Source organism: Triturus cristatus, chromosome 4_2 (assembly GCF_964204655.1).
Source record: "Triturus cristatus chromosome 4_2, aTriCri1.1, whole genome shotgun sequence".
Classification (NCBI taxonomy): Eukaryota; Metazoa; Chordata; class Amphibia; order Caudata; family Salamandridae; genus Triturus; species Triturus cristatus.
This window is the reverse complement of record NC_140586.1, coordinates 40,637,665-40,660,542: the sequence shown is the minus strand read 5'-3', so window position 1 is coordinate 40,660,542 and position 22,878 is coordinate 40,637,665. Positions and strand designations below refer to the sequence as shown.

Here is a 22,878-nt window from a genome sequence, read left to right as displayed (position 1 = left end):
TCTCGATGCCACGATGGCCTTTGACACGGTGGAGTGGGCATATTTATGGGCCGTGCTGGCCAAGTTTGGTTTCGGTCGCGGGTTTGTGAGTTGGGTCCGGTTGCTGTACGAGGGGCCACTAGCGAATGTTGTGGTGAATGGTCGGGCATCTGATCCGTTTCAGCTTGGAAGGGGTACTCGGCAGGGCTGCCCCCTGTCGCCTCTGTTGTTCGCCCTCGCCCTTGAACCGTTGGCTGCGTGGATACGTTGGCACCCGGATATACGGGGCCTTCGGTGGTCGCCTGATCACGAGGACCGTATTTCGCTTTATGCCGACGATATCCTGCTGTATCTTGCCTCACCAAAGAAGTCTCTTATAGTGGTCTGTGACGTACTCGCATCGTTCGGTAGGAACTCTGGGCTTGTGATTAATTGGGGCAAATCGTACTTGTACGTTCTTAGTGGCGAGGTCCCACCGATCCCTAGAACATGTTCGATACAGGTCGCCCAGCAAGGTTTTGTGTATTTGGGGATTTTTATATCCATGGATCCTGTTGTGCGCTATGAGAGGAACCTGCTCCCCCCCTTGGCACGCTTGAGGCGTGATGTTGAAGGTTGGCGGAGGCTGCCGCTCTCCCTTGTTGGGCGTGCGGCCCTGTTCAAAATGATGTCTCTTCCCCGCTTCCTCTACGCCCTCCAGAACACCTTGGACTGGGTACCGGCTAAATACTTTCGGGAGGTCGAAGGCCTCCAAAGGACGTTGCTGTGGGATGGGCGGCCGCGAATAGCTATTTCAAAGTTGACGCTCCCATGGTACGATGGGGGCATTGCGCTCCCAGACATCCGACGGTACTACTGGGCCACGCAGTTGAGCGCGATCAACCATGGGTTTTACGGCCCTGCCCTCAGCCCTGGGTATGCCATGGATAGGTGGCTGCTGCGCGGCGGCAACTACTACAGGGCGTTGTATTCGCGGTCCCTAGACTCGTCCCTCACGGGGCCCACAGGTGTGGCGGTGCGCGTATGGAAGATGGCGACCGACTCGCTGGGCTGGAAGGACAGGCTAACCCTCGCTACCCCATTGTTTGAATCGGAAAGGTTGGGAAGACTCTGGCATACGAAGGGCTTTGATAAGTGGGATCTGATAGGGATATCCAAGGTGGGGGATGTGCTGCATAAGGGGAGGGTGAAGTCTTTCGAGGAGTTGCAGACTGAGTTTGAGCTAGGGCCTTCAGAGTATTTTAGGTATATCCAGCTGCGTCACGCCCTTCGATCAGTCCTAGTGGAGGGTGAGAAGGTGCCGGAGTCTTCTCCCCTTGAGGACCGAGTCCTTGACGGTCATATGCCCGAGAGCACGATTTCGCTCATATACAAGAAATTGATAAACGTCCGGGCAGACTTGCTATTGGGGCTGAGAGAACAGTGGACCAGGGATGGCCTAGAGTTGGATAATGAGGACTGGCAGTCAGCGGTTTCTTCGCCTAAGGAGGTTGCGATCCCGTCGCGTCTGAGGCTGGTGCAGCTTAAAATACTGCACCGGGTGTATGTTACGGGGCCAAGGCTGGTCCACATGGGATTCTCGGAGGATGGCCTGTGCAGAAGGGGATGTGGTATGGTGGGTACTTTCCTGCACATCATTTGGGAATGTGGGGTCATTGTGGAGTTCTGGAGGAGAGTCCATGCAGTTATGGGGGAGGTGACGGGCATTGTGGTACAGCCGGAGGCGCTGTGTTGCCTCCTGAACGTTTGGGGGCCCACTGATCTCGATGAGGCACAGACCCAATGGGTGACTCTGGGTAACATGGTGGCTAAGAGGGATATCGCGCGATTATGGGGCTCCTTGGGTCCCCCTACACTGACCGCGTGGAAGGAGAACATGGATTGGAGCATGTTTAGGGAGAAGACGGTCTACTGCTCTAGAGGTCGCCCCCGGAAGTGGCATGCCATCTGGGGGCGGTGGAACCAATACAGGGGGGGAATATGTCTTGCCCCGGATCTGGAACCTCCCGAGGAACAGCTTTCCCCCTGACCTACCTTCCAGCACAGTTTGGTTTTGGTACCTGTTCTGGGCCTCTGCTGTTCCCCTTCTTCCTCCGCACACAGTCTTATACTTAGTAGATGAGTGGGGCCCTGCCTCCCCTGGGGGCTTTCGCCATGGGATTTCAATGTTCTGCCTTGCTGGGGTTTGTTGTGTGTTTTCTCTGTGTTTATTTAAAATTGGACCTTTGCATTACTCTTCGTACTGTATCCGGGACGCATTACTGTATCTAACTTGCAATGCTGCCGAACCTTCGGGTTGTCGGCTGAATAGCTGTGTCCTGACTCTCGAAATAAAGGTTTTCAAAAAAAAAAAAAAAAAAAAAAAAAAAAAACAGGGTAGAGTCTGAGCAATTAGCGGCTCCATGAGAGGAAAGAAGAGTAAAGTGGGTGGAAAGAGGAAAGAGTGTGAAAAAATATAAACAAAGTGAAGAAATAGAGAAAAATGTGAATCCGTAGAAATGGGGCACAGCGTGATGAGGTAGAGGATGATGAAACATCGGCAGTGTGTGAGGAAATGGTGGCCAGGTGTAAGTGACTGGTGTCCTCACCTACACCTGCAAATGGATCTCACCTCTCCTTGTACTTAAGGAACACCTGGTACAAGTCTTGGGCACCATTGGAAGTAATTGAAGTTTTCACCTCTTCACAGAATTGTCGATGAACTAGAAGCAGGTCCTAGAAAACAAAACAGAAATATTGTCACCATTCAGAATACTAATTGAGGCACACAACTAGTTGAAAGGTCAATAGATATGAGAATCCAGGCAACAGAGAGAATGCCTGACGCATTAATAACCGACTACTGAAGAGGAGAAGATTCGTAGAGATTCAAGGTAATAAATAAAATACCATAAACAAGGTTTCTTAAGAGATGATGCATGCCATGTGGCAAAATCACAAATAGGCTTATTGGAGACAAAAAACTATCAATTGAAACGGGCATCCACATTAGAGAAGACTGTATATAAACACCACAAGTACCATGTCCTAAGGAGAACCCATAATGCATACAGGTATGAAACGCATTGACACATTACCCAAGGAAAACTGGATATTTATACAAAAAAGTGAGAGAAAAAAACATCCGTGGTCCTGAAAATTGCTGTATACTACATAATGTTTGGATGGAAAACTAATTAAACGGGTATAAAAGGTACAAATCCTCCCCCCCCCCCTCCCCCAAAGAAACAAAAATGAAAGGACTGGTGAGACAAGGATTTGTTCTTTATGACAGATTGTATGGTATGCTTTTAAATATTTTTATTATTTTTGCGCCAAATATGTTTTTGCTGAATATTATGCATATCATGAGCAATAGATATGGGATGTTCTTTTACTTTGCACGAAGGATTACTTGCACTAAATGAAGTCATTCTGGTGCTGATTAGGACTTTTAAGTGATATATTGATAAAATGTGTGTACAATGCCCTGTGTCCAAGAGTTTAGGAAGAAGAAAAATACTGAATAAGATCTAATAAATTCAAAAAGTTTGATGATTGCAATTTTTACATAAGTATATTTAGTATGTGTAGACTAAATTCAAGATCGATCTATAGTAGAGGGCTCACATTGTTGACAGACATATATTCGTGGTCTAAACGCCATTCTGCTTTACATGAACCCAACACCTTTTGGCAAAAGAGAATCGAGGCACATGTGAGCCCTCTGAGGCAAGGAAAACCCCATTGAAGCAGACTAGAGCCATTAAGGCACGTAGAAGGCCAGTGAGGTACACAGGAGGCCCTGTGGCTCATGTGAGGCCACTGAGGCATAGTCATACAAGAACTCATTGAGGTGCACCAGATAGCCCTGTGTGGCACTTTGAGTCTGCTTTCATTCAAAGACACATCTGTCACGTTGCATATCTAAAGATCTGCCATGTGTGTCACATACAGATGTTTGGGGTACTTTGTCGACAATGACTGAATCAATCTCCCCACTGCAGTACAAATGCAGGTTTCAGTTCCATTTAACTTGGATTAAAAAACTGTTTAGCTATCCACAACACTCCTGGCTTCCTTACACTGATTGGTCCTGCTAACTTAGTGGGAAAACTTAGCGAGTTAATATTGCTTACTCAGTTGGATAATTGCTTCTAAGTAGTCATTCACAGAGCAGCCAATCGGGGGAAAAGAGGATCTATCACAAATCAAACCCTTGCTTGCTTTAGATCCCAGAGGAGGCTGCGCTAGAAAACAGGAAGTGGAATTGATATATGTGCAGTTCGATAAAATTGAAATTCATACTGAAACATACAACCACAAGGTGAGGAGACATTTTAAGAGATTCCTTGTTCTAGATTACAAGCCCTAAATCCCTGCTGGCTATCTAGAGGCTAATCTACATGCGCTCAAACTTCCTGCTATGAGTCAATAAAAAGTAACTTGGGCATGCATGCGTGACGAACTCATATTAAGCTGAAAACTCAATTTCCTCTATCTAAACATTCGGTATGATTGGAAATAAACAAACAGATCTTTAAAGCAAACATGAGTTCATCTCCTTCTGTGGGATACAGAAGGAAGACATTCAAATCCATGGAAATAAACAAAACTATAAAATTATTATTTTGATTTATTTGATTGTATCAGGAGAACGGTTAAAACTCAACATGGATTAGGTAATGGAGGATGGAAAGTTCAAAATGCAATGTTTTATGAGCAATGAAGAATAGGCATAGGAAAAGCAGGAATCTGTAGTCAGTCTGTTAAAAGCAGGAGACGGTTAAGTGGTCAAAAATCCATGTGACATATTGAGGAGGCCATTGTCCAAGATATTCCTCTTTGCCCAAAGTCTTTTACATTCCTCTGTGTTCAAATCTTTCTTTCAAGACTCAGGGATTCATCTCTCATATATTATTAAAATTACAGCAATGTCTAATTTTCCATGGCTTCCTAATAAAGGGTTCACTTTTTGTGACATTCTAAACTGATGTTTAAGGAGAGCTATTGTCAAGCTTCTTTGTTTACATAGCCCTGCCATTTTCATGGTCCTGAGCACATAACATTGCCATGCTTTCTTGTGCAAGGACAAGAAGTAGAGTGGGTGAGACCCTCACACCTTGTGTTTCTATTATTTAATATTTTTCCTTAATAATATTTTATTTTTTAACTACATATATTCTTATGGTAACAGTTTAAACTCTTTCTGCTTTGGAAGCATTTAAGAGCCTAGAGAAATAATTGCAGTCTTCTGAGTAATGTTCATTATTCGCTCTGTAAATCAGACATCTCTACCTAGTTTGAACACAGTTTCAGGTATTCGTTCTAAGTACTCCTAGTGTTTATATTATCTGTATGCTGCTTTTATAAATAATACTTTACACTGAGGATTCGCAGTCTGATGAAGTGAATATTCAAGCCTGTGAATCTATGAAATGTTGCAAAACTAACGTTCCCCATCTCATCTATCAATCTATTGAGTTTTAAGCTGTCTGGGAAATTTCCAATTTTTAGCACTGTTCATGCGGGTTCTCTCCTCTTGTTTCATCATATACTGGTGTGCCGCAAGGAACAATCACTTTACCTCATGGTTAATCAGTACTTGCTAGTACTGCTATGGGAATGACAACATTATGAGAATGATCTTGCTAAGAAAATACTTCACGGCCTACATTCTTGCCTGCCGTTCATTTACTGGCGCAGTGAAGGATCCTGGAATAATCTGTATTGTGTCCTTGCGAGGAAACACCCTTCATCCAGGTTCTATATTGTCCTTGCGGGGAAACGTCCTTCATCCAGGTTTAGTTTTGAAGTTATTGTTGTCTGTGATCCTCAGGCAGATATTATTTAATGGATTTAGTGATTCATCTACTTGAAAGTCTCCTCTGCTTCAGACATCCAATGCCTCAAACACTGCCTGCACAACATCCAGGTCTGAATGTCCAGTACATACCTGAATTCCTGTTATTTGTCAAGAACAACAAACAAGAAACAGTACACACCTGGTTCAATGATATGAACCTTGACAGTTTCGAACCCACTTTTCACTGAATGCCCAGTCATTTGGATTCTTCCTGGATACCAACATCACTCTCAAGGAACACACCACCAAAAAAAGACAGCCTAGTATCAACTCTCTCTTCTCTGGAAAGTGAAAATGTTTCTTACAGAAAGGGACTTCAGAACCTCTGTTCAAGCCCAGGTACTTTCTCATCGGTATGGTGGTAACACCATGCTCCACGGCCTCTCAGACTTCACACTGGCACCCCTTAAGGGCAGACTACAGCAGCCCATCTTATCCAAGGCCTGAGGAAATATGATCACAATAAGGCCCTATATCACTGTAGACCAGCTCGTTCATCTTCCAAATTCTAGGTTTGGGCATGGGTACTCCGGACCAGTCTATCATCATAGTGACACGAGCATGATATGATTCTAAACACCTATTTCGGTCAGCACGGTCTTCAAAAGAAGTGATCTATAAATCAAGAAAAAATTTATTATAGAATGAGAATTGTAGGGGATGAAGAAGAAAGTATAATCGTGTTCCTTCTTGCTGGAACCTCCACCTATCAATCAAATCCAAATCTCTTGGAAGAGAAGGTGGAAGATCCAGACGGTAATAGTGGGCACTAGAATGGTCTTGCCTCGGGTCTAGAGTGGTATTCAAGTCTTAAAGTCAAGTCCAATTATAAGAGCTCCCCTCCGACAATTCAGAAACTGAGGGAAGAAATCTGTGAACACTTCTCTCTCTCTCGACATTTGGCCCCTAACCTGAAAATAGAATGACCAAAATATCTCCAAGATACCTCTAATTCCCATTATCCTTCCTGTAGCATGGGAGTATTAGGCCTTCAATTTAGATGTCAGATCACGCCTAATGTAATACACACTCCTCTTGTTTTGGTGGGCATATTTGAGTTAAATTATATAGGAAACCAGTAGGACTTTAGTCACTTCCTGTCTATTGTGCGAAAGAGTTTCAAGTAGTAGAATAACATAAATGTCTTTGGAATTAATTCCCTTAGACAACACTTTTTGTTTCTTAGGGAAGTTAATGGCTTGAGTGTTAAGGGACAATAGCTCTAGGGATGTCATCTAAGGAACTGTCTATGTTAAGTGTTCAATAGATTTGGTTGAGGCCTCATTGTTACCAAACTTAAAGGCTTCATAGAGACATGTATGCACTGACTGTGTAACTTGGCCCTGGATCCCGCCTGATATTTGTTTAAACTGAAATAAGGTAGCATCCTTTTACATGTTAAAGTAAATAAAAAAGAAAGTAGCAAAAAATAATAACACTGGGTTTGGAAAGAAGACAAAGAGAATTAAGACTAGAAACCAGAACTGAGAACAAATTCAGAACATAGCGCCACATGTACAAAGCGTTTTTGGAGTCGCAAATGGGCCGATTTGCAGAATCGACCCATTGGGGAACACAAAAAAGCAGTTTTAAAATGTACAAAGCCCTATTTGCGATTTGGAAACCTATCACCAAATCACAAATTGGGTTTGCCATTCAGTGTTAGGAAGTGGTGTCTTTAAGGCGTTCCTTTCCTAATACCGAATCGTGGTGGTATGTCTGAATGTTTTGCGACTGAAATGCGGTCGCAAAACATTCACATTTTACTGCCTACCACAAGCAGGTGGTAACCCATTTGCAAATTGAAAGGGCTTCCCAGTGCTTGCCAAAACATTTTTTAAGAACAGGCAGTGTCCCCCTCCGATCACTGCCTACTCTTAAAAAATGAATAGAATATTTTTCATTTTCTTTTTGAAACGTATCCAGTTTTCCTTTAAGGAAAACGGGATGCATAAAAAAAAAAAAAAGATTGGTTTATTTAAAATGATCACAGACATGGTGGTCTGTAGACTTCAGCAGGCTGCCATCTCTGTGAATTGGAGAATAGAGAATACCACATCTAGATGGAATCACAGTGCCTTTCGACTGATCAGCAGTCTTCCACACCTCCCTCCCCCACCCAGCGCCTTGAGACCCTTACGGGTGAGCAGTCGTGCTTTACATGTCACCTGATTGACAGATTGATCCTCCAAATCAACAACAAACATGGCTTATAGATTCCTAGAAATGGATGAGATGAGTCTCTCTTCGTCCCATGGCTTTTCAAAGTTTAATCAAAGTAACTATTCAAAGATTATCTTACATCTCTAATAAATGGGGGGAAATTAATGCATGTAGTATAATTTCAGTCTAAGTCATTTAGGGAGAACCATCTAGTGACCTCAACTTTTCTCTGTAACAACTCTGTGGCTTTCTACGTTGACGCCAGTAACGTTGGGTCTTCCAATCGCCAACTCCATTTGGGTAGGATTCCTGAAGTTTTTCTGCAGAGCCTGATGTCTTTAAATCTACAAATGTACATGCATCTGCTATCAAATTTACAGAGCATTGTTTATTGTTAACAGTGAGTATCAATTTAAAGAGGAAACTACACTTGAATACGTGGGAAGAAGTGGCCTCTTCAAACTCCCATCGCCTGATGAAATGTGATTCATCCACAGATTAACATTATTATTCTGCTCCCTTTACATTGAGTGGCATCTTGTTTGCATGCAGTGTTTAAAACATCTTCATTCAACCGAAAAATATGTCCTTGCTAATGTATCTGGAGTCAAGCTTTTCTTCAGCTGGAAAAAAAAGAGTACCCTCAGTGAGTCCTATCTGGTATAATTTCAGATTCTTCTGGGTGAGGTAATAATTGATGACTCTCCAGGTGTGTTGCATGGATATCTTTTCTGATATCACAAATGTATAAATTATGTCTAGATGTTCACCATCGTCAATTTTGTATAATAGCGGGCTATAATTCTGTTCAAGTTCAGGGACTCTGACATCCACTTTGTCTTGCTCATGTGCTTGTTCAGCAACGTTTGTTTCTAGATAGCCTCTTCTGGTTTCTACTCTTTGAAGTAAGTGGTCCAGAATAGCCAGCAGCTTTGTAAAACTCTATAGCACGGCCAAGAGGCCTTTTCAGAATTCAGTGAACAGATATTGGATGTCGCCCTTAGTAGATGGAGTTGTGTGATCAATAAGGTCATCCGTTTGGTCTAGTCGTGCCTCTCTCCTTACCCCCGGTCATGATGTTTTAAACATGTCTTTTACTGATACTCTTTTCTGACCCTTATTTTTTACTAGAAGCCATTCCTAAGTGAGTTATGTAATAAAATAGAGGGTCATAAGGATTAGCCTGGCATGATCCCTTTACCCCACAATGGGATTGTGAATAGTTATCAAGACGGTAGGGACCCTCTCAGACCCTCCCTCTCTACAAAAGTGTATGTTTTCCAGTCGCAATGAAAATTAAAGCATTTTAAGTCAGCACCGGCTTCAACAGTAACTTGGTTGAACGGATTTGACTTTTTGGACTCCGGTTCACCCAAAGTATTTTTGTTTCTAATAATTAGTTAAAAGTGATAGAAAGAGGAATGTTTTCATACACAAGACTATTTGAGAACAAGGTATGCAGTTTCTCATTTTGCTTTCCACTGCCACTCACTGACCACAGGGCCCAGGCTTGTGTGTAGAATTGCTTCATCTTCAAGGTGAGATGAATTATATTGATCACAGAATTAAACATTATTGAGTATTAATAAATGAGAAAGGTCGGTTAATGGAGCTAAGTAGAGAAGCATCCTTTTCGGGTCCAGTCTTGGCCACCTCCCTCCTAAAATCTTTCTGTATCTTAATATAACTGCTCCTTTTCTGGCTCTACTCCCAGAATGTGGAATGCAATTTCTCCTGAAACTAGATATAATCCTTCGACTACCTCCTTCAAAAAATAATTGAAAAGCTGTGGCTGAATCAATACCTTCAGCATTAGTTACTGATAAGGTCCATTAGTCATGATTTCACTAAGTCGGACTAGCCTTCCTACATGCATTTCTATGTCCTGGGTAGTTTAAGTCATTTGTTTCCATTGTATACATTTTGCTTCTGGCCTATTTTTGCTTTTTCTGCTACTACTTATTTGCTATTCATACAACATATGGCTTACAGTATTATTTGTTTATTGCTTGTGTTTTTTTACCATGTTTAACTTGTTTTGCTATTTGTACAGCGCTCTCTGGATATAAGCTAAATAAGTACAAGTCAGAATGTAAACCACTTAACATCTACACCACTAGTGAGATCCTGGGGGCTTCGGGCCTTGCCTGGCAAACCAGTTTCATTAAATACCTAGGTATACACTTCGGGAATGACCTCAAAAGCACACTTGAACAAAATGAAAAACTAATGCTAGACAAGACAAAGACGCTGTTGGAAGGTTGGTCACCCAAATTCATAACATGGTGGGGGAGGATAGAGACAGTGAAGATGATGATCCCCCCCAATGGTCAACTATCTGTCAAATATGCTCCCTCGAATACTCACAGACGAATTCCATCGCAAAATAGACAAGATGCTAAACAATTTCATCTGGAGAGACAAAAAAGTGAGGATAAGCCTTAAAAAACTAAGATTAGACAAAAAACTGGGGGGCCTTAACCTGGCGGACTTCAAAACTTTCCAAACTGCATTTTTAGCGAAACAGGGGAGCTACTGGATCCTGCCCAGCCAAGACAACACACCGGTCTGGCTTGGACTTGAGAGAGCCATACTAAACAATCTTGAACCATTAGCTCTCCTAACAGCTAATAAACAGATACTAGCAGCAAACCCAATACTAAAAAACACGAGAAATGCCCTACTAAAAGTAGATCAAAAGATGGAACACAGCATAAAAAACTCAAGATGGGAATCACTGTGGGCAAACGCAAGGATAAAATACAGAGGCAAACCGCTATCTATTGACTCATGGAAAAAAATAGGTATCTCCCACTCTGTCCAGCTTGAAGAGGGAGGAAACCCCTCCATTTTCAGAATGCTAAAAAACAAACATAACTTACCAGACCTAGAACTGTACAATTTCCTTAAAATCAAAACAGCCCTGACCAAAGCGAAACTCTCTAATCTCAAGCCCTCAATCATCCAATACATGACTGACCTCAAGAGACTAGGCCACCAGGTATCACACCTTTACAGAGTACTACGACCCAGCTCAACCAAACTTAAAGAAAAGACACTCACTTACTGGGAGTCTCAACTCGGAGCCACACTCAGCGAGAAAGAGATCCAGATCCTATGGACCTCCCCTACGCAAAACAAAATATCCCCGGTCCTAGCTCAGACAAAGTTCTGGATATTACACAAAATCTACTGGACCCCGGCTCGCCTGGCGAGCCAGGGCCTGAAGGCCAATGATCAGCGCTGGAATTGCAATAACGGAGAGGGGGACCTGGCACACCTTATATATCACTGTCCGAAAGTCAAAACATTCTGGGAGAAGATCTTCACTTAAACACAATGTTAGGTTGCATTCGGAAAACGGAATTTGCTACCCTGGTAACTGCTTTTATTAAGATAGAGGTAGACTCACAACAAGACAGAGATCTACTGGATCTCCTCCTAACAGCGGGAGTCAAAATGATACTCACTAAATGGAAAGACACCTCCAAGGCAACGTTCAAGGGAAGGCTCAATTGGGTGACGTATCTCAGAGGCGCTGACACAGTTGCCCTACGTGACTCACCATGGAGACAGCCCTGTAGACGGATGTGGGCATCCCTGGACAAGTACCTAGACGCATATGAGCCGCCCTGAGTAGGACTAGAAGAACGACCCGGAAAGCAAACCCTCATGAGACAATAGCGAGGGAAAGAAAACTTCTGGCATGCTATATCTCTCTCTCTCTCTCTATCCTAATTCCTTTCCTTGCCCCTTCCTTTCTCTCTCTTTCCCATACGAGGACAGTGGATGGGGGGCAGTCAAGCCACCGGAATTGTACTACAGCTAACCCAGCTAGTGTGGGCTGCCCTGTAACAACAAAGCGTTGTTGAGTACGTTATATGTTTTATGTTAAATGTCATGTCATAAAAACAATAAAAAGTATACGGAAATTTAAAAAAAACAAAAAAAAATGTTTTGTTGAGATATGATAATCATTTGTGCATTTGTTTTTCCTAGAAAAAAAGCATATGTTACTGTTTTGCAGAGAAGGCCTCAAGAGTCTTTTTTAGGTTTAATTTGCTTTTTAAAATGTAGGCTGCAAAGAAATTTATTTTGTCCTTCAAGAGTTCCTGACGATGGCCATGGCTATGTGGAGGAAGTAATTAATGTTATTAATGGAATTTCTTTGCCGACCGGAGTAAGTATTCTTGTGGACAATTGCGCTGAAAGTTTTTGATACAATGCTACTGAGCAACATGTGCAAGCTGTCAAAGAGATTATCGGAGTTTCCTCTGCTAAAGAACGAAGACGATGGTTTTCTAAGGACAAAGGAACTGTTGAGTCAGATGCACTGGAAGTGGAGTGATCAGACACCCCCTGGTCTAGTCCAATCGGAATCATGGATTTGTGTTTTTGATACATGGGGGGGCTGTATCTTTAGAGAATTAGGGTATAATTACTAGTGTTAGAATTTATAGTTAGGCAGGCTTGGAGAGAGACTTTCACTTTGCGTGAGGAGAGGGTTGTGTTGCTGTTTTCCTTACTTAACTGGCTAGCTGTTGTTCTGCTGATCCTGACTCTTTAATTTTGCTCCTCATACCTTCGTGAGGGTGCCCCAGCTTACTCTTCTGGCCGGAGAGTGGCTTTTGTGACTATTAGCATTTCGTGCTATAGTTATTCTTAGGTTCGTATGATATTCTGAATTTGCATTGATCTTATTTCCAAATATTCTTTACTCTTTTGTTTCCTCACCTGTCACTCTCCCATGGCTCGTTGAGAGATGTTATTATGAATTACTGTATTATTGTTTCACTTGTGTGATGATCTATAATTCAAGCTGTATTGAGTATTCACTTTCTAAAAACAAGTTGATTTGTAACCAGAGTCTGTCATTATTATTGTCATTGGTTATAGTGTATGAATGGTTTACCTTTGTTTAGGTCGTCATAAGGTTAGGATTCTGTCTATCTTTTGCCAATCCCGGACTACTCTACAAGATTCATTGGAGAGGGAGGACCACATAGATAATAGAAACTAGTATCATGTTTTAAACTCACGCAGCGCGAAAGGGACTACAAGGTATTAAAATTGGTAAAAATTTGGCAAAACCCCTTTCCGCTGCATCACCGTCATCATAATCTCAAGGGCGGAAAGAGACACCCTTAAGATTACTTTCTGCATTTTGACTGGTGGACGGGCTCTCTGAGCCCGCCGGAAGTCAGCCGGAATGACTGGCCGGGTTCCTTTCCGACTGCCTCCATTAAAATGTGGAGGTCGGAAAGGAAACCGAGCGTCTGATTAATATGAGGCCCTAAAGGCTCCGACCAAAGGTCGGAGCCTTCAAGGGCCGTATAGTAATCGGCCCCTTGGCACTTAAAAGGCTCCTTGGGATCTCGCTGTCCTTAAATTTCCATCACCGCAGAGCTTGTCTGCAGTAAAAGAAATGTTTTTACATTTTAGTCTTTCTTTTTATGCCCTCACTTTCCCTATTCTTATTCTATTATATTCTTACAGGTCTAGTTAAAAATAACTACTTTGCACAAAGGTAAACCAGTTGACGTGGTGATAAAAATGAAACAAAAATAAAGAATAACTAGTAGTTCAACAAGACTGCTTTTTTCAGAATATATTCAAGTGCTTTTCACAGCCAGCGTACCCCTGGGTTTCACTCATTATTGAAGGGGTGGCATATTTTAAAATTTCTGCACTGACTGAGGCCTGCAAATGGAGTGGATTTGTAATGGCCCTCTTCCATAGGGTTACCGGTTGATTACATCTGAAAAGAACTAAGCTCTCCACAAAAAGACACCAATCTGAATCCTAGGATGTCCCAAATAACTCTAAAACATTCAACAGCAGGAAAGACACAGCTACCACACGTACGATTAGAATGTGAACATGAATACTTGAAATATCTTGGCATACATGTGGCCCATTCACTAGCAGAATTGACTGAGTTGAATATAGGCAAGAAACTGCTAAGGGTGAAACACTCTCTTCCTTTCTTGCAGTGTTTGACCCTGTCATTAGTAGGTATAGTGGCCATAGTTAAAATAATCCTACCTGTATGCATTTCAGGGAATAATGGATCTGCTTCCCAGATCAATATTCCATAAGACTGATAAGATACCCACCGCTCTTGTGTGCGGTGTAGAGGCCCCTCCAAAATTATACTTAATACACTTAGTTGCCATATGAGGAGTGCTTTTCCTACCAGATATTGAATATTACTATTTGATAGCTTGGTTACAGTTTCTGCCACATGGATTAATAGGGTACCTAATCAGAAGAAAATATCACTTGCAGTGTTACCCCAAATGCACTCTGCATACTGCACATATAGCTCTGAAGAGTGACAACCAAGAGACTATGCATCTTTTCTTGTCGATATCACCATTATGTAAACGGATGTGTGCAAAAATTATAAAAGGGACCCCTTTCATGGCGTCCACCGAAATATAGGGATAACCACCGTTCTAAAGGTTAAAACAGGAGGTGGAGGTCGATGGCTGGGTTGAAGGAGGATGCTCTGTGGTGACATGTACAAAGGAGAGACATTTATAACATTTGAGAAGGCCAGAAAACTTTTTGCAATATGTGCAAGACAGTTCTTGACTTCTGCTAATGTAACAAGAGATGTGAGGCAGACATGGTGAATATTTCCTGGACGTCCCCCTGAATCTAATATCATGACCATGTTTATTAGTGTCATGCAGGGTGGACGACCCATATTGTATATTTACAAAGCACTGCTGCAGGAACAGGAAGATTCAACAACTGCTCATTAAGGATAAGTGGGAACAAGACACAACCCGCCATTTACGAATATTGACTGGGAAAAGATATTGATATACCATAAGTCAGTGTTTAGCATAGCACAGTATCGGCACACTCAGTTTAAAATGTTACATAGGGCCTGTCTTCCCCAGACTATGCTGCAAATGATACATCCGAACAGGACAAGGGACTGTCCATGCAGATGTCAGGCAGGAATATATTTCCTGCACATGGTGTAGGCGTGCCTATGGCTTTTGGACTATTGGAGACAGGTGGGTTCAGCCTTAATGGAAGTGTTGCAGAGAGCTGTGACATATTCATTAACACACTACATACCTGCTTACACCCTAGCCAGAGAAAGGAAAAGTCAGATATAAATCTGTGACCCAAGTGTTAGTGCTGGAGAAGCACCACAACATGATTGGTTACGGCTGTAGGGCCTTAAACTTGTGGATGAGAGACCAAAAGAGTGGCTATTGGCTGAAGACATCCGGATGAATATGGTATGGAAACAAACAAAACTGCCTGGTTTACAAGAATGGCAGGAATTCTCGTACAGCCTTCTGGGAATTAATATTGACTTGGGGTCTGATTTAGAGTTAGTCGAGCGGAGTTTAGTCCATTGGGATGGTGGAGGACATTATCTCCGACATCACGAGGGAACTCCACCCACCAAATTTTGAGAGGTCTACCTGTCCCACGGACATCTTTCTATATTGACAGACGTAAGAAACGTTTAATGGATGGTGCAATCAGTCATAATGGCCAGCCGTCAAACTTTTCAAAAGTTTTTTGTTTTTCAATAATGAGCTCCCAAAGTGGGGGTCACTTGGGTTTTTTCATGTCCCTCACAGCCAGATTCTTTCCCGAAGGTGATGGACAGAAAAAAAAGGCATTACACCGTCCACCCTAAATTGGGCAGACAGTGTGATGCTGTTTCTTCAATGGCACCTACTTTGTTAAGCTGTCAGAGAACATATTGCATCGACGAGCTAAAGGGGTTTTGTTGACAGAATACTTACAGCCCGCCCATCTCTAAATGAAGCAGGTGGACTGTGAGTTTGGCAGACAAGGTACTCTGTCTCAATTGTGATGCAGTACCCTATCTCTTAAACTCTAAACCAAGCCCTTGAACTCCTTACATGCTTCACAAGCTAGGACTATTTATTTAATTCAGTAATAATTTCAGTTAAAGACCATATTAAAATCATGATATTTGCAGGAAACTGCAGATGCGCTTACTGCACTGTTTGTATTGTACTGACCCTGCGGTTGTGTTACAAAAAATCAATTACAAAAAGTGCAGGAAAGTCCTCATGAAATTAAATCACATTAAACGGATAGGTGGTTATTTTTCGATCTGTTCTAAGCCCCACCTTGATGGATGTCATGTCCCACACCATTATACAGTGCAGAGCATGCTCTATCACCTAACAATGCTCTTTAAAGTGAACCAATACCACAGATAATTCACTTTCAGAGTAAAAGACCCTTTTAGTGATGGGACATCCACTTATCTCTTGTTGTTTCTCGCCTTAATGTAGAGTCTGGTGAGAAATGGGGTTCCATGGGTGAAGCTGCCACCGGCTCTGCCGTCAGGAAGCCACTTATCACAGGCCTGATGTTGGCAGAAACTGAGTTGGAGAATCTGTTCAATTTAGTACAGGCCCTCCAACACCATAATTCAAAGACCACGATGAAAACTACAGTGGTTACCAGTAGACAATGTCCTGAAAAGACTCCACATGCTTGGCAAAAACTCTCAGTACAAAGGGGGGCGTTTAATGTTTTATTCCTGGAGAGGACAGGTCCGCCATGCTGGCATCGCATGTGGCTGTACCGTCATTGATCATTTACTCTTGAAACAGCACACGCTTTGTATGCAGGAACTATTTTGGGGGGAAATAGCCTGGAGAAGGGTAAAGATTTAAATCAGATGGCTTCCTGCATCTGTTATGATGGAGTCAGCACCATTGCCATAACAGTGTTTTGTCAGCCAGACTGCAAGATCTGAATGATGGTTCAAGTCCTTACCACAGATCACAGCACTGCAGAGTCCTAAATTCCTCATAAAGTCACTTTGCGAAGAGTCATGACCCATCCCATTACTAGTATTTTGGGTGAGTCTACGGTCAAGCCAACCCATACTGGCTTAGTGAGAGCCCAAAACCTGCACACAATACTGTCCTTATAAAGAAAGTTTGTGCATGGAAAAGCTGTGTTGTTTAGGGGAACATGCAAAGGCTGATATATCACAGGGTTGTATGTCCATCATACAACCTTATAGATGTCTCTTTGCCCTTCAGGGTCCAACGCCCAGAAGTTTTTCAACTTCCGATGTGAATAGTCTCTTTTCCACTTCTGGAGCAGCAAGCCTCAATTAGTTGGGATTTCTTCCTTATACAGTTTTTGTAGCCATGGCCCAAAATATCTGAGACTACAAGGTCCAAACAGAATCCTTTCTCAAACCCTCCCAGAAGACTGCACATTAGTACCTACTCAACGAAGATGTTGTCCCTGTGCCAAACATTTTCAAAGGTGCACCATGCTGAGTGCACTGTTCTCATGATATCAACGGCAGTGCCAAACAACATCAGAAGCAGGCAAACAGCAAGCTGCTCCCTGCAAAGACTTTGGAAGACCCAGCATTTGATTAGGTTTAAAGATAGGAGTGGCTACAGATCACCTTGTGTAATTTGTGTTTTTGACAAACAATGCTCAAATAGGACTGAACTTCTAGAGGCTTTTGGAATTTTGCAATACAATTGTTTAGCTAGTCCTATTCACAAACCTGAGGCCAGCAGCTCTAGGCAACCCGGGGATTTTCGGCACTTTTATTGAATTTACAATATAGTAGGGACTATAGGTCTTTAACCAACCCAGACAGGCTTACATTTCAGTACCAGTCAATACTGCTGATTGTACAACTAAAAGTAGTGGACTTTCACGTGCGCTGTAAAACCACAGAAGTTCCTGTTTTGGATACAATCAACGTAGATACGGTATACAAGAATTTTAAAACACTTTAATTCCTAAAGGCTAGCTGTAGAAGTAGGTAACATCACAAAATGAATGGTTTTGGTTGTAGTGTTACATATGCAGCTATTTATAAATAATTGCGCATTCTTTGAAAAAAGGGGCATATTTTGTCTGCACTAATAAAGCCAGGTGTATGCGTCAGTGCAAGCCTTCATCATAGACTAAACTATTGACAAATGTATATTTAAATGCACAACTTGTAATAGAACTAAGTCGACAAATAACAATACAAGATAGCGTCCCTGTGGATGGTTACGTGCCACGTTGAGACTGTATAGGTGTCCATAGACTACATAAGCACGCATCAAGTGGGGACTCACATATCAACAGAATCTATCACATCACCTTCATGAACAATGCACTGCCATCACACGCACTTCGGAACACACTTATGCGATATATGAAATGAGTTAGTTACGTGTAACTGCAGTTATCCTTTATTGGTATACTTCATAGATTTACATGCCTGACCCATTCCCCGTCGTGGAGATCTGAGTCCCCGGTACATTAGTAAAATAATGTCCCATTAGACATAGAAAGTAATTGGCCTAAGGCCTCACATTTTAGTAACATATCCAGGTCCTTTTGTAATAAGAACCAAACTCTAGAGAACAACCACTCAGCTGTTACCACCCACTGGAACCTTCCAGGAAGGAGCTCTAGTCCCTCAGATTTTCCTAAGCACAGTGCTAAATAGAGGTAAAACTGAGAGTACTAGGTGAGCCCTTCCAAGGGAGGCGGGTGGGTTGCATGTGAATCTATGAAAGATAGCAATACTGGATAACTGCAGTTACAGGTAAGTAACTCATTTCTTATCCAGTATTAGGGTATCTTTCATAGATTCACATGCCTGAATCAGAATAGAAAGCAATAATGAGCACATTTCCTTTTGTACATAAGCCATGAATGCACTAGCTGATAGAAAACTATTTTCTTCGAAAGGAAGGTAATAATATACATATGCGCCCAGTAAATAAACATATCAATGTTAAAGTGCAGAGCAATAAGTCACAATTGTGGCAAAAGTTCTAGAAGTAACAGAGAAATGTACCGTTAGAAAGAGAGAGAGAGGTTGGTGGGAAGGAAGGAAGGCTCACCTTTATTAAAATAGATGAGGCAACACCACCTGTCCCACTGCAGCATCCTTCATTAGCTCAGAATCCAAGCAGTAATGCTTGGTAAATGTATACGGAGTCTTCCATGTTGCCGCTCTGCAAATGTCTGCGATAGGCACGCCCTGCAAACAATGCAATAGAAGTAGAAACTGCCCTAGTGGAATGGGCACGAATTCTTGATTGTAAAGTTTGACCAGCTTGTTGGTGACAGAAGACAATAGCACCAGAGATCCACCTAGAGATACTTTGTTTTGTAAGCGGAAAACCTTTCCTAGGTAAACTGTAGGCCACGGAAAGTTAGTTGAACTTGCGGAATGCTTTTATCCTGTCAAGGCAGAATTTAAGGCAGCGTTTCAAATCCAACGAATATAGAGCTCTTTCAGCTGCTGTTTGAGAACTTAGAAAGAAGGTCTTTAAGAGAATGGGTTCTTTAAGGTGGAAGTCCGAGGGGACTTAAGGTATAAATTTCGGGTTAGTACGAAGAACACCCTATAATTCTTGAATTGAAGAAATGGATCTTGTATTGTAAAGGCCTGAAGCTCACTGACTCGTCTTGCGAATGCAAGGGCCAGAAGAAGCGCAATCTTCCAAGAGAGGAATTTGAGGTCAGCTCTGTGTATCGGCTCAAAAGAATGCCTCATAAATTGAGCAAGGACTGGGTTAAGCTGCCATGTTGGAGGAGGAGACTTTACAGGAGGGAAAGTTCAGAATAGACTTTTGAGAAATTGTTTTATCAGTCTATTTGACCAAAGAGAAGGTCCTGTGAAAGATCTCCTAAAATGGGATATTGCTGCCAGGTGAACTTTGATGAAAGCATGAGCGAGGCCTGAAGTTGCTAGATGGAGAAGGTATGGTAAGATTTCTTCCAGAGAGGATGTGAGGAGATGCACCTTAGCAGATCTACACCAGATACAGAACCTTTTCCATTTGAAAGAATAAGTCCCGTTTGTACTATCTGCTCTTGCGCGAGATAGAACCCCCCCTGCAGTCTGGAGAAATGTTTAGGCCTTGAAATTTGTGGAACTCAGGAGCCAGGCCAATAATTTGAGTGCGGCTGGATCCAGGTGTTGGACTTGTACCTGGTCCATCGTGAGGAGAGATGGAAATGGTGTCAACGGAATTGGAGGTTGCAGGGAGAGGAGATGGGAGTTCAGTGAACCAATGTTGGCGAGGCCATCCGGGAGCTATTAGAATTAGTGTGCAGGGCTCTGCCTACATCTTCTTCAGGACCCTGGGAAGCAGGGGAATCGGTGAAAAGGCGTAGGCAAATACGCCGAACCATGCTATTGAAAATGCATTCCCCAGAGATCCCTGCTGGGGATGCCAGCTTGTGTAGCATTGGCATGTAGCGTTGTGCAGTGTGGCAAACAGATGCAACGGTGGTTCGCTCCACTGAGAGAAAATGCTGTTGAGAGTGTCCTGGTTCAACTCCCACTCGTGGCTGGTTGTCTGTAATCTGCTTAGCGAATCTGCCAATGTATTGTCTTTTCCTGGAACATATTCCGCCCTCAGAGAGATTCCTTGCTGAAGTGACCAGTTACAAATTTTTTGAGATTCTTGAGAGAGTGATAGAGAATGAGTTCCTCCCGGTTTGTTTAGGTAGTGCATCGTCGTAGTGTTGTCTGTTCGGACGAGCACTAGTGAACCTTTTATCTTGGGAAGGAAAACCAGGAGAGCTAGATAAACTGCTCTCAGCTCTAGGAGGTTTATGTGCAGACTCTGCTCGGAAGATGACCACTTCCTGCTGATCTGAATCTCCTGAAGGAAGGCTCCCCAACCTTCCAGAGATGCATCCGTGGTTATCACTTGAGGAGAGGCTCGAGTTAGAAAAGGTAGGTCTCAAAAGAGATTTTGTGGATAAGTCCACCAGTTTAGAGAGGCGACCATCTGAGGAGTCACCTGTATGATGTCGACGAAGGATCCGTTTACTTGAATCTAATGTGTGGTGAGAGCCTCTTGGAGAGGACGCATGCAAGGCAACAATAGGGAACTAGAAGAATGCAGGAGGACATCATTCTGAGGAGGGATTTGAATAGGCCAACTGAAAGAGACTTTTTCTGTATACGTTCTGCTAATTGCAGGAGTTTCAGTTGTCGTTCCTGCGTTGGGTAAGCCTGTTTCATGACCATATCCAGACAGCTCCCAGAAATGTTTTCGGCTGAGAAGGTTGTAGGACCGATTTGTCAGGATTGAGGGTGAGACCTCATTTTTTGAAAAGCCGTAGACAAGCTCTGGAAGACTTTCTCGCGCTTTCGAGAGAGGGTGCCTTGACGAGCCAGTCGTCGAGATAAGGAAAAACTTGGTGATGCTGCTGCCTGAGGTATGCAGTGACTGAGGAAAGACATTTTGTGAAAATGCGCAGGGCTGACTTGAGCCCGAAAGGCAGAACTCTGAACTGGTAGTGCCTGCAGGCCACAGCGAACCGTAGAAATTTTTTGTGTTTCCTGTGGATAGGTATATGAAAATAGGCATCTTGGAGGTCCAACGATACCATGTAGTCGTTCGCATTGAGAAGCTGCAAGACTTCTTGAATGGTGAGCATGCGAAACAATTGTTTCTTCAGGAATTTATTTACATTCTGCAAATCTAGAATTGGCCTCCATTTCTTTCCATTCTTGCGTACCAAGAAGAATCGGGAGTAAAAACCTTTTCCTCTCTGATGAACAGGAACCCGCTCTACAGCTCCTTTCTGGATCATTGATGATATTTCCAGGTGTAAGAGGTGTAAATGTTTGTGAGTCATAGGTTGAGGAGGCGTCGGAGTTTGTATAAATTCTAGAGAATGTCCAAACTGTACTAGTTGAAGTACCCAACAATCTGTTGTGATTTGATTCCAAATTTGAAGGTAGTGGGATATTTTCCCTCCTATTTTGGAGGGTGGAGGTGAAACGGAGATCGGTGGCAGCGAAAAGTCATTGGCGTTGGGCAGATTCCTTTTGTCGTCCAGCCCTTCCACGAAAGGAAGGCTTGTTGTAGGAAGTTTGTGTCTGTTGCTTCTGTTGAAATTGTGATCTGTATTGCTGGTTAGAGGAGGAATAGGAAGGATACCTATACTGTTGGTAGCCTCCTCTGTAGGAAGATTGCCCTCTACCCCGTGACCCACGAAAAGGGGTGCTTTTATATTGGAGAGTACCCAAAGCTCTGGCTGTATCCGTATCTTTCTTGATCCCTTGAAGGGCTTCATCAATATGTGTTCCAAAAAGATATTGTCCATCATAGGGCATGTCAAGGATTTTGGTCTGGATCTCAGGCCGGAAGGTTGTCGCTTTAAGCCATCCATAGCGCCTTAGGACCACCGCCCCAGCCAGGTGGCGGAAACCAGTGGATGCGATGTCCATCGCACAGTCGATGATTTCAGAAGCTGATCTTTTGCTCTCCAGCAACACCTTCTTTGCTTCCTCTTTAGTGTCTTGTGGGAGGGCCTCTAGGTAAGGTGCAATGTCTGACCACATTTGCCTGTTGTAGCATCCCAGTAACGCTAATGAATTAGACGCTATTAAAGTCAATTCCCACATCGAGGAAAAACGCTTTCCAATATTGTCCAACCACCTGCCCTCTTTATCCAGGGGTGTCGATAGTGGAGCAGATGGGTTTTTTGATCTGCGTTTAGCTGCTTGAGTAATTACTGAATCAGGCTTGGGATGGCCTATAAAGCAGGCCGGAGCGTCGTCCGGAGCTCTATATTTGTTATCCTATCTTGGCAAGACTGGAGGAACTGTAGAAGGGTTTTTCATTATTTTGATGCCTTGGTCCCAAATATAATCTATGATAGGCATAGATCTAACAGATTTTTTGAAGGGTTCCTTGAAGTCGTAAAGGAAACAGTCCTGTTGGTGAGAAGGCATTGGAAGTTGAAAGCGTTTTGCCGCTCTTTCCAGGAGATTATGGAATCCTCCGATATCTTCTGGAGGTGAGTCTACCTGAGGAGGAGACGGCGACGCTGGAAGAGCGATAACAGTCGTCTCATTCATCATGATG

At 42.9% G+C, this 22,878-nt stretch overlaps 1 protein-coding gene across 1 annotated transcript in view; it reads right to left on the bottom strand.

Annotated features, from left to right (window-relative positions):
• The window catches only part of VAV1 (vav guanine nucleotide exchange factor 1), a 415,631-nt gene that overhangs the window by 185,749 nt on the left and 207,004 nt on the right, over positions 1 to 22,878 (bottom strand). Inside the window, exon 8 of the mRNA XM_085600348.1 lies at positions 2,591 to 2,694. Coding sequence (XP_085456474.1) covers positions 2,591 to 2,694 — 104 coding nt within the window. The remainder of the gene's footprint in view (positions 1 to 2,590; positions 2,695 to 22,878) is intronic.